General features: G+C 46.0%; 1 protein-coding gene across 2 annotated transcripts; it reads right to left on the bottom strand.

Annotated features, from left to right (window-relative positions):
- Positions 1–906: 906 nt before the first annotated feature.
- Positions 907–8,782, bottom strand: IFT43 (intraflagellar transport 43). 2 transcript variants are annotated; one of them, XM_075280661.1, is made up of 9 exons: positions 8,663–8,782; positions 5,893–5,979; positions 5,298–5,356; positions 4,634–4,666; positions 3,938–3,981; positions 3,655–3,727; positions 3,502–3,577; positions 2,037–2,099; positions 907–1,961 (listed from the first exon to the last, which is right to left on the bottom strand). In XM_075280661.1, the coding sequence occupies exons 1-9, from the start codon at positions 8,702–8,704 to the stop codon at positions 1,854–1,856; spliced, it is 585 nt and encodes a 194-aa protein (XP_075136762.1). In that variant the 5' UTR covers positions 8,705–8,782; the 3' UTR covers positions 907–1,853. The 2 variants fall into 2 exon arrangements, with proteins under 2 accessions (XP_075136762.1, XP_075136761.1); XM_075280660.1 differs by having other exon boundaries at positions 910–1,961; positions 3,938–3,984.
- Between the last annotated feature and the right edge of the window lie 2,404 nt (positions 8,783–11,186).

Genomic DNA, 11,186 nt, shown 5'->3' with positions numbered 1-11,186 from the left:
TTAGTGAGACGTCTCATCAACTGGGCCCTGCTCTGTTTTTGCTTCACCACTGCGAGTCTCCTGTGCGAACCTATAAGCGCTCACTACTCCATTTCCTGATCCTCGCGGCACGAGCTTCCATTCTTCAAATTTGGGAGTGGAACCTCCTCCTCTTCCTCTGGATTTTGAAGGTCAATGAGATTATGCATATGGGAAGGTGAGGCCTTTAACAAAACTTGGTTTTACTGGCTGGAATTTCAACGTTTGCAGAGTATCAGAGGCTCCTGGGTTCTGGACCCCCTCCAGGGCTTAAATGGTGGACTATGAGTTCTAACCATGGTCCCCCACCACTGGCGTTAGTATTACCAGTGTCTTTGCATCTACATCTGACCTCACATTGAATATCAGGTCCTTCTACTATGGGCCTGACACGTGATGTCCTCCAGACCCTTCTCTGAGTCCACATCTGGTATATTAACCTGTTCACCCTCCCAGTACTCTCCCTGATGTTTTTTTTTTTGCCGTATGAATCAAATAACGTGGCGTATACGATCCAGGCTCCCATTGAAATCAATGGGAGCTTTTACGGCGCCAGGTCACGCGGCACGTTACTCCGTGTGTGGACCCTAAGGTTTGTTTTCAAAGAGCTCACACGCAGGAGGCCATTGTAAATGCCGCCGAACCCGACATAATCCTGTTTTATGTTACATAAATACAACCATGTTCCCCAAACTATTATCCGATCAGGTAACCTCATGTGTACCAGGTTTAGCATGCAAATTTGTTCTAGAACACAGGACAGAACTTATTAGACAGTGTTTAATATGATAAAAAAAAGTCACATACAAAAAGAGGTAACAAATGACATACAGTAACATGCAACAGTTTCTTAAAATAAAAGGAAATAAACAAGACACATAACTAGGATTTTATGGTAACTTGAAAATGTTCAGCTTGATATGACAATTCTAAGATAATAAAATCTCAATGAGATGTAGAAAATTGAGCAATAAAATTTTTTGGGGAAGACAGTATAGCTTTTGGTTCATATTATGTAATGCACAAGATTATATTTGTAGCTTTATAGTATTATGAGATGGTGGAAAGAACTGTCAGCACAGATTTTAAAAAAATACAATAAAAAATCTTGTTACCAATACAATAGATAATACAAAAAATGGTATAGCGCCATGAATCTTAAGTAACATTTCTTCACATCAGATGGCTTCCAAAACATGTAGTTTCTTCAATATTTACTCATCCATATTGGGCTTCACTATCTCCCTCACATGCTGCACACTATGCGCAACCATGGTTGCAAATATGCAGAAGTGCACCAAGTGAACCAAGGTTCGAACATCAATAACATAACATACAACATTAATAAGTCCTTTTCGTTTGGAATATTTATTTAATATTCAGTTGAAAGATTATTTGCAGCATACATGGAAGACTTACCTCAAGTATATGCCTTTTTGATAATGCGGAGGGCTGGCAGAAACACACAGTGGCACAAACTATGTAACCACAGTCTACATTTCCATAACCACACCATTTAGTTTCATGACCATGCTCACAAAAATAACATTTTCAGATAGATACGCCACTACTGCTTCAGATGATATAGCCCTGGCACTTTTGTAGTGTATGACTTTTTTAATATATGGTGCCTGGCAGAGCATCTTTGTGTGCTAAAGGAGTAGAAGATTGCCCCCAGTCTGCACGCTGCCTGCTGTCTTGGTAGAAAACTCCATGTACTACAGCAATGTCTCGGGGCTTCATGGCACTCACTTATGGCTGTGTGCTGTACAGAGAATGATGTTAGATGCTAAGTGTCTGAGGCAAACCATTTATTAGATGTAGACAGAGTGGACTCAGATGAGCAGGCCATCCTCTCTCTCAGACTTTCCTAAGTCCCATTCTGTGAGCAATTCTGAAGAGACTTCAGTGTACAGCAAGTCCCAATCCCACCGCACATCATCCTGCAGAGAAGAACCAGATTACCCCACTATGTCCATCACCTATCAAACTGTCCCAACTCCCCTTAGGGCACTCACCTCTCGAACGTCCACCTCTGGAGACAAGACTTTGGTTAGAAGTTTCAGGTCAATGTCTCCATCCTGGGAAAGCAGAAGAGTTCTAATTATTACAGAAGGAATGTCATGTGCCCCTTACTATAATGGGAAGCCACCAATACAATAACCCCTTCCCGACATCTGCTGTAATAGTACGGCGGATGTCGGGTCTTTAAAATGATGGCTGCTCTGCTGCAGTGTGACCAGGGTTTTTATTTGATCCAGGGTTTTTATACTGACTGCCAGATTTGGAGTCGGGAAGGCATTTTTTCCTCTGAAATAGGGTAATTGGCATGAGCCCCATGGGGTATTTTTGCCTTCTCCTGGATCAACACTGTAGGGATTGTAGGGTTATAAGTTGGACTTGATGGACTAATGTGTTTATCCAACCTCATCAACTATGTAACTATGTATGTGACTACCATAGCTACTAGGACTCCACTGTAGTCTACAGAGGAGACCAGCACTAATGCAAGCAAGGACCACCCCCCAAGGCTTGTCATAGGAATATTACTATTGGGGCTGGTGTCTGGCCAAACTCAATAGTAACACTGCGTAACTCTCAATACAGTGGAACTTGCAATCAAATTAATTTTTATTCAAAAATTTTAATAAAAAGTGACCAAAACAATAGACATTCTCCAAAATGGTATCATTAAAAAGTACAATTGGGCCTGCAAAGAAAGACAACCTACGCATCTCCATGCATGGAAATATAAAAAAGGCGTCCCCTGTGCTGTCCGAAAGCTTACCAGCAACGCCTCCATCTTCTTCTTCCGACCGCCTCTTCGCCACATCATCAGCCGCATTTTTAGCCAAAAGAGCCAACTGCAAACGTCTGTTGGCCATTTTCCTGTAGCCAAACGGACGCCCATGTAAGAGACCACAGGAAAATCGCCAACAAATGGGCAGTCAGCTCTTTCGGCTGAAAAAGAGGCAATCAGGAGAAGAAGATGGAGGCACCGCTGAAGAGTCTTCAGAGAGCACAGGGAACACCCCCTATACTTTTTGAGCAATGAGGAACACCACCTGTACTTTCTGAAAACTCATTTACATAAGGAAGAAATAAGAGATTTCTCAGGAATGGCATCGCGAGATCAGAATAATAAAGGTAGAAGAAGAATAGCCTCTTAAGGCTATTCTGACATGTTCTTAGTTCAAAAAGGAATTCTAATGATAGAATCCCTTTAATCCCTAATAATGCTATGCTGGATAATATAACCACCCTAATAATTTAACCTTAGTGCCCATAAACGTGTAGCAAATCTCTTGTGCTAGGGACTACTCTCTTTTCAGCCCATTAGAATGCTAGGAGAGGGCACAGAACCATCTCAACACCTTATAATCTTGCACAACTAAGGGTAATTGCTTGTGAAGAACTGACTGGCACCTCAAGAGAGCACTTCACAAAAGGGGTCAGCAGAGGGCATTATCAATCACGTCTCACCAGGGTCTGGAAGGCTGCATGTCTCATCAGGTCATTATCCAGGTCTCTGTATGTCATTACTCGGTTCACCTGAACGCTGCAAAGCAAAATAAATGCATATGAGTTAATGGCTACTATGTGAGAAAAGAGGAAGGTAACGTCAGAGTTACTCACCTGGGGGGTGACGCTACCTGAAGTGCCAAATCCTCTTCCTGTACATCTTCCAGATCTGGGATCACAGGAATATCTGGAAGGATTAGATAGAATCCACTAACTGTCAGAAACACAGTGGCATCTGACCCCCTTAAGACAGACATCAGAGTATGCAGGTGAATCTCCTACGTCCCAGCCTTGTGCTACACACTGGGAGTTATATCTGCATTCACCACCCCCACCACTCTGATTCTTTATTCACCATTCCTCTGACACCCACCACCATTTTCATGCACCCACTCACCTCCTGCTTCATCAGAATCATCCAGACTCCGCTGCCTCAGGCGACTGCTGCAGACATAGAGATGACATGCAATCACAAGAGGTTTGTGGTTTAAAGGGTTTTTTCCTAAGTGTTTTAGCTGTCGTCTCTATCCACCACTACACAGTTTCAATAAAAAGTTGGTAGGTGGGCTTAGTCATTGAGATGGACAGCTCAGGTTAGCAGTGCTCAAAGACTGAAATGTACACTAATATTACACTTACCTGATAAAGTAATTTTTCAGCCCTTAATGGGGCTCAGCATCAAAATGCACTTTAAAGAGCTGACAGAGAGTCCATTAGCTGCAGCGCTGCCCATAGACTTCTATGGATTGGCTATCATCTAACACTGTTAGGCTACAAGTTTAAATATGATCTTGGAAATGGAAATATCCCGTTTTCATCATTACTGATTTTCCTCGAGGATGCACTTTCTCGTATATACCTGTATTTGTTCTAGCAACTATGAGAAAGGCCTGGGATGGCTAGAATATTCTCTACCAAATTGCCTTATAAATTACACAAGACCTATGTTAATTACTTTGTAAAGGAATATAAAATCCTTTTATTATTGTGTTTTGACAACGTGGTTCCAGTGTAACAAACAATAACTGTGGGAGAACATACACCACTACATAACATATCTATGAAGTATGGACATGTAACAATGTACACTCACTCTTCCACATCGTCCGTGGTGCGCTTCCCAGATCTGCAGAACAGAAGAATAAGCACGATGATCAAAACTTAACCATAACACATGAAACATGAGAGACAAACAATGCACACAAAATTTAGATTGGGATCAGTGCAAGCCAGGTAGACATGACTGGGATCAGTGCACACCAGTGACATGTGACTTGGATTAGTAGATGGCAGTGACTTATGATTTATTACGCTAGGTTCACACCTGCGTTCTACTCTCCATTCTGTGCTTTCTGTCTTCTGCATGCCAGAAGACGGAAAGCACAGACCGGGTCCGGCCGTGAGCGGCGGTGAGCGTTTTATGCTCTCCGCCGCGAAACCGGATTTTTTAATCCGGACACAGAGTACTGCATGTCCGACTTTGTGTCCGGATTAAAAAAAAAACGGTTTCGCGGCGGAGAGCATTTAGGGAAGTTCGCTTGTGGACCCCTCGAACGGAGATGTAATCCACATAAAAAAGCAGTTACCTTAGGATGCCCGCGGACCCCATAGACTATAATGGGGTCCACCTGGTTTCTGCCCCAAAAGGGCAAAAAATGCGGAGAGGGGAATGGAATCCCCGAACATAGCACAAATGCTAGTGTGAACCGAGCCATACATGTACATCGGAGCAGACCATGGGCAAGGCAGCCACTCACTTTGATGTCCCAGATGACTCATCAGCCCATCCCCCCTGCCGCAGTGGTTTTGGGGGACCCTGAAACAAGAGAATGACAAATATGAAAAGCAGAATTAGACATACCATTTTGGTTTAGACAATTATATGAAAAATAAGACACAATCTAGGAGGCCTTAAGGAAGCGCAACTGCAATCGAAACGGACGTTACCTGCTTATTTTCCCCACAACCTACTTTGTGACCATGTTGGAACTAATTGCTAAATAAAAGAAGCCTTTTTACGGATGGTGAGCGCAGTCTTTGATTCTTTATTCTGTGACATTTGTGGACTGTGGATTCAGCTGAGCACCACTATATGTAGACAGTGAGATCCTACTCTTTCTTCTTAATGAGAGTGATCAGCAATTTTGTTCTTTTTTTGTTTAATCTACAGGATGCAATTGTTACTGGTTTCACCTTTTCCTAATTAACAATGAATAATATGTGCACAAATAATCTGCAGTAACAGTCTGAATACACCCCCAAACTAGTGTTCCCCTACTCTGAATGTTCATTTTAGTCATTAGTATTATACAATGTGTCTTTCAGTGCGCCTATGGAGGCCGTGGTGCTCACCTCTCTGGATGACGTACCCCGTGGAATGTCACTGTCTTCCTGTTGAATGTCCTGAGATGCCCGGGCACGACGTCCCATCTTTATTCCCTGGTGACAGAGAGGTCAGGTGACATACTGGAAGTTAGTGATTGATATGTGATGATGTAACAACATTTACAATGGGTCAGTGTGTGGCTGGGGTGTGATCAGACAGCACTTAGTGGGACGCAGCGAGGGTAATGTGGTGACAGCATTTAGCGTGGACAAAAGACAACTGAGTGTGATGTGTTAGTAAGGGGGTAAGGAGCGAGGGTTTGGGTTGTTGACAGCAGTTAGTAGGGAGCAGTGAAGGGTAGGGTTATGATGCGGTAACAGCAGTTAGTGGTGGAGGTCAGTGTGTGTGTGGGGGTGTGTGATCTATTGAGGACAAATAGTGGGGGACAGTGAGATTATTGAGTGTGGTGTGGTAGCATTTGGTGGGAGCAGTGAGAAATGCAATAGTGAGAGGCTGGTGTGATGGGGTGACTGCAGTTAGTGGGGGCAGTAAGAGGGTGGTGTGATGGGGTGACTGCAGTTAGTGGGGGCAGTAAGAGGGTGGTGTGATGGGGTGACTGCAGTTAGTGGGGGCAGTAAGAGGGTGGTGTGATGGGGTGACTGCAGTTAGTGGGGGCAGTAAGAGGGTGGTGTGATGGGGTGACTGCAGTTAGTGGGGGCAGTAAGAGGGTGGTGTGATGGGGTGACTGCAGTTAGTGGGGGCAGTAAGAGGGTGGTGTGATGGGGTGACTGCAGTTAGTGGGGGCAGTAAGAGGGTGGTGTGATGGGGTGACTGCAGTTAGTGGGGGCGGTAAGAGGGTGGTGTGATGGGGTGACTGCAGTTAGTGGGGGCAATAAGAGGCTGGTGTGATGGGGTGACTGCAGTTAGTGGGGGCAGTAAGAGGCTGGTGTGATGGGGTGACTGCAGTTAGTGGGGGCGGTAAGAGGGTGGTGTGATGGGGTGACTGCAGTTAGTGGGGGCAATAAGAGGCTGGTGTGATGGGGTGACTGCAGTTAGTGGGGGCAGTAAGAGGCTGGTGTGATGGGGTGACTGCAGTTAGTGGGGGCAATAAGAGGGTGGTGTGATGGGGTGACTGCAGTTAGTGGGGGTAATAAGAGGGTGGTGTGATGGGGTGACTGCAGTTAGTGGGGGCAGTAAGAGGGTGGTGTGATGGGGTGACTGCAGTTAGTGGGGGCAATAAGAGGCTGGTGTGATGGGGTGACTGCAGTTAGTGGGGGCAGTAAGAGGCTGGTGTGATGGGGTGACTGCAGTTAGTGGGGGCAATAAGAGGGTGGTGTGATGGGGTGACTGCAGTTAGTGGGGGTAATAAGAGGGTGGTGTGATGGGGTGACTGCAGTTAGTGGGGGCAGTAAGAGGGTGGTGTGATGGGGTGACTGCAGTTAGTGAGGGCAATAAGAGGGTGGTGTGATGGGGTGACTGCAGTTAGTGGGGGTAATAAGAGGGTGGTGTGATGGGGTGACTGCAGTTAGTGGGGGCAATAAGAGGCTGGTGTGATGGGGTGACTGCAGTTAGTGGGGGCAATAAGAGGCTGGTGTGATGGGGTGACTGCAGTTAGTGGGGGCAGTAAGAGGGTGGTGTGTAGTTAGTAGGAGGCAGTGGGGGATTGTGTGTCATGGGGTGACTGTAGTTAGTTGGGCAGTAAGACGTTGGTGTGATAGGGTTGCTGTAGTTAGTGGGGGCAATAAGAGGCTGGTGTGATGGGGTGACTGCAGTTAGTGGGGGCGGTAAGAGGCTGGTGTGATGGAGTGACTGCAGTTAGTGGGGGCAGTAAGAGGGTGGTGTGATGGGGTGGCTGCAGTTAGTGGGGGCAATAAGAGGCTGGTGTGATGGAGTGACTGCAGTTAGTGGGGGCAGTAAGAGGCTGGTGTGATGGAGTGACTGCAGTTAGTGGGGGCAGTAAGAGGGTGGTGTCATGGGGTGACTGCAGTTAGTGGGGGCGGTAAGAGGGTGGTGTGATGGGGTGGCTGCAGTTAGTGGGGGCAGTAAGAGGGTGGTGTGATGGGGTGGCTGCAGTTAGTGGGGGCAGTAAGAGGCTGGTGTGATGGGGTGGCTGCAGTTAGTGGGGGCAGTAAGAGGGTGGTGTGATGGGGTGACTGCAGTTAGTGGGGGCAGTAAGAGGGTGGTGTGATGGGGTGACTGCAGTTAGTGGGGGCAGTAAGAGGGTGGTGTGATGGGGTGGCTGCAGTTAGTGGGGGCAGTAAGAGGGTGGTGTGATGGGGTGACTGCAGTTAGTGGGGGCAGTGAGAGGCTGGTGTGATGGGGTGACTGCAGTTAGTGGGGGCAGTAAGAGGGTGGTGTGATGGGGTGACTGCAGTTAGTGGGGGCAGTAAGAGGGTGGTGTGATGGGGTGACTGCAGTTAGTGGGGGCAATAAGAGGGTGGTGTGATGGAGTGACTGCAGTTAGTGGGGGCAGTAAGAGGGTGGTGTGATGGGGTGACTGCAGTTAGTGGGGGCAGTAAGAGGGTGGTGTGTAGTTAGTAGGAGGCAGTGGGGGATTGTGTGTCATGGGGTGACTGTAGTTAGTTGGGCAGTAAGACGTTGGTGTGATGGGGTTGCTGTAGTTAGTGGGGGCAGTTAGGGCTGTGATGTGGTGATAGCAGTTAATAGGGAGTAGGGGTCATCGGGTGACCGCTGTTAGTAGGGGGGCAAAGATTGGGTTGCCTGCAGTAAAGTGGGGGCAGTGAGGGGTTGGGGTGTGATGTAGTGACGACAGTCAGTAAGCCGTCGGACTGTTACCGTGGATCTCCGGGCCTCCCCCAGCTCCAGCACGTCCTCCATCTTTTCTCCGGTAAACCAAGTTTGTTGGTAACCATAACAACAGCAGGATCCGAGTGGAAAAAACTCAGCAACGTAGCACGCCCACTTCCGGTTGCTCCAACGGTTCCTGGGACGGGAGCGCCCTCTAGTGTGTAGACACATTCGCAGTAGTCACACTCCAGTCCGCAAGCTGCCGCTGTTGGCCTCAGTGCCCGGTGTGGGTCCTGGGACTCCTGGGCATCGTGTTTCGGCCATTGCCGGGTTGGTCTATTGAGTTCTTGTGCTCTCACTTTCCCAATCCTGAAGTCGCCACAGTGGTGGCAAGATGTGAATGGGTCCTAGAGCACCAGAACCTGCGCTTGGTACAGCAGGCGGCATGTACAGTAGCTGAGGTCTGAAGCTCCAAGTGCTCACAACTGTCCGACTGCTGCGACAGCAGATCCCAGAGCTAGTCGGTCATTGCTGAACGATTCCAGGGATGAGTTATTAAGGTCCATTCACACTCAGCAGATTTATTGCAGGATTTCTGTGACTATAACAGGTTTGCACATACAAATAGGGATTTTACTACAGCAAGCACGTGGATTTCTGCAGCCTCCAGAGAATAGGTGTGAAGAGTGTCCAATGTACTGTGCCATAACAGTATTAGTGCTGTAGGTGCATCGCCCAGGTACTTCATTAGTATGGCGCACATTCCTAACACTATAGGGCAGAGTAGTATACCTGTCTTAACCCCTTCATGCCACAGCCAAATTTTGTTTTTGCATTTCCATTTTTTCCTCCCCCATTCCAAGAGACATTTTTTTTTCAGTTCACAGTCACATGATGGCTTAGTTTTTGCAAAATAAATTCTACTTTGTAATGGCGCCATATCAATATCTTGTGCAATGTACTAAGAAGCTGGAAAAAAAAAATCAGAATGAGATGTAATGATGAAAAAAAAAACGCATTTACTCCACAATTTCTTATGGGTATAACTTTTATGTGATTCACTATGTGGTAAAAATGATATATTACCTGCATTGTGCGAGTCAGTACGAACACGGCGATACCAAATGGATATAGCATTTGTAATGGTTTGATACCGTTTAAAAAATTGAAAACTTTTCAAATTAGAAAGAATGTTTGTGTTGCCATATTGTGATTCCTGTAGCTTTCTTATATTTATGTGTATGGAGCTGATTAAGGCATCTTTTAATGCAGGACAAGATGGCCTGACTTTTCTCTAGGACCCAGGGATCTAAGATGTTTTTTCCCTAGAATTATAGAAAAAAATTGGACAAACGGCCACCCACTGGAATGCCATCTCTTGGAGGAGACTAAAGATGATAGCCAGAATTCAGGTTTTCAGACTTTCTTGTCATCTCTAGAAAACCATTGCTTAGGATTCCCTCTTTGGAATCTGGAGTGTTCTTGAAACTGACCCCGTCCGTGACTGTGGAGGTCTTTGGGGAGACTGGCCTCTACGTCGCTGTCTGTCAGTCCTTCCATGATGTCCAATTCCTGGCCAAACAAAACCGCCATCCAGGGTTTTAGCCACAAAGGCTGGCAGGCAGCAGTAGTCAGGGCCATACACTTGGCCGACAGCTTTACTTGATGAAGAGACGATTCATTAAGAAAATCAGCTTTCAGAGAGATACCTTTCAAAGAGGCCAACAAGTCGTCCCAAGAGACACCCAAAGCTATAGCCCTTCTTAGAGAAGGGAGGTCAGCTTATTTTCTTGAGACTTCACTAGATGCAATGCCAAATGAGCATTGTGCTGAGGAAGCCGTATATGCTCTTTCTAGGGAACACTCATTTCCTCTGTGGACTTTCTGTCCCATTTATACCTATATGGAAAACACCAGCATTTTTGAAATCACCATTTTTCTGCTGCATAAGTTTTTCTGCAACAGATTGTAAGCCCTCGCGGGCAGGGCCCTCTACCCCACTGTGCCAGTTGGTCATTGTTAGTATTATATCTACCTGTATATTCTGCGTACTGTATGTAACCCCCAAATGTAAAGCACTATGGAATTAATGGTGCTATATAAACAATAATAATAACCCTATCCACTTTGCAGATACTGTAAAACTCAGTGTTTTTTGCTGCAGAGTCATCAGCATGGACATAACACTGTGTTTTCGTTATGTGGGGACACAGCCTGAGACCCCACTCACCGTGTAAAAAAATATGCAGTGTGCCCTGACATAATTGAGCGGGTAAACGTATGTGTTTATGTATTTGTCTTTACAATTACATAGGGAGGTTGGTACATCCTTATTGAGGAGGGGTTAATTGTTCAACTATTTAAGAATTTAGTAAGCAGAAATACACCCCTTGTACTGCTGTTGGGACTAAGGGAAAACAGATTAACATCATAACCTTCACTTCACTAGTAAACTGGCAGTCACATGCTTCATAGTAAGAACAGCCCACTCTGGTTATTGCAAGCTGAAAATGTAATGGTACAATTGGGGTGCAGATCTTGAAATAGAGGGCACAATGGAGGTGGATGAAGT

This window comes from Leptodactylus fuscus, chromosome 7 (assembly GCF_031893055.1).
Source record: "Leptodactylus fuscus isolate aLepFus1 chromosome 7, aLepFus1.hap2, whole genome shotgun sequence".
Lineage (NCBI taxonomy): Eukaryota > Metazoa > Chordata > Amphibia > Anura > Leptodactylidae > Leptodactylus > Leptodactylus fuscus.
The sequence above is the reverse complement of the archived record's forward strand: the minus strand, read 5'-3'. Positions and strand labels throughout refer to the sequence as shown.

Coding starts and splice junctions, on each gene's coding strand:
- IFT43 (XM_075280660.1), bottom strand. CDS start 8,704: ATGGAGGACGTGCTGGAGCTGGGGGAGGCCCGGAGATCCACG. Junction 3,728..3,937: donor TGATTCTGATGAAGCAGGAG/GTGAGTGGGTGC, acceptor TAATCCTTCCAG/ATATTCCTGTGATCCCAGAT. Junction 3,578..3,654: donor CAGGTAGCGTCACCCCCCAG/GTGAGTAACTCT, acceptor TTTGCTTTGCAG/CGTTCAGGTGAACCGAGTAA.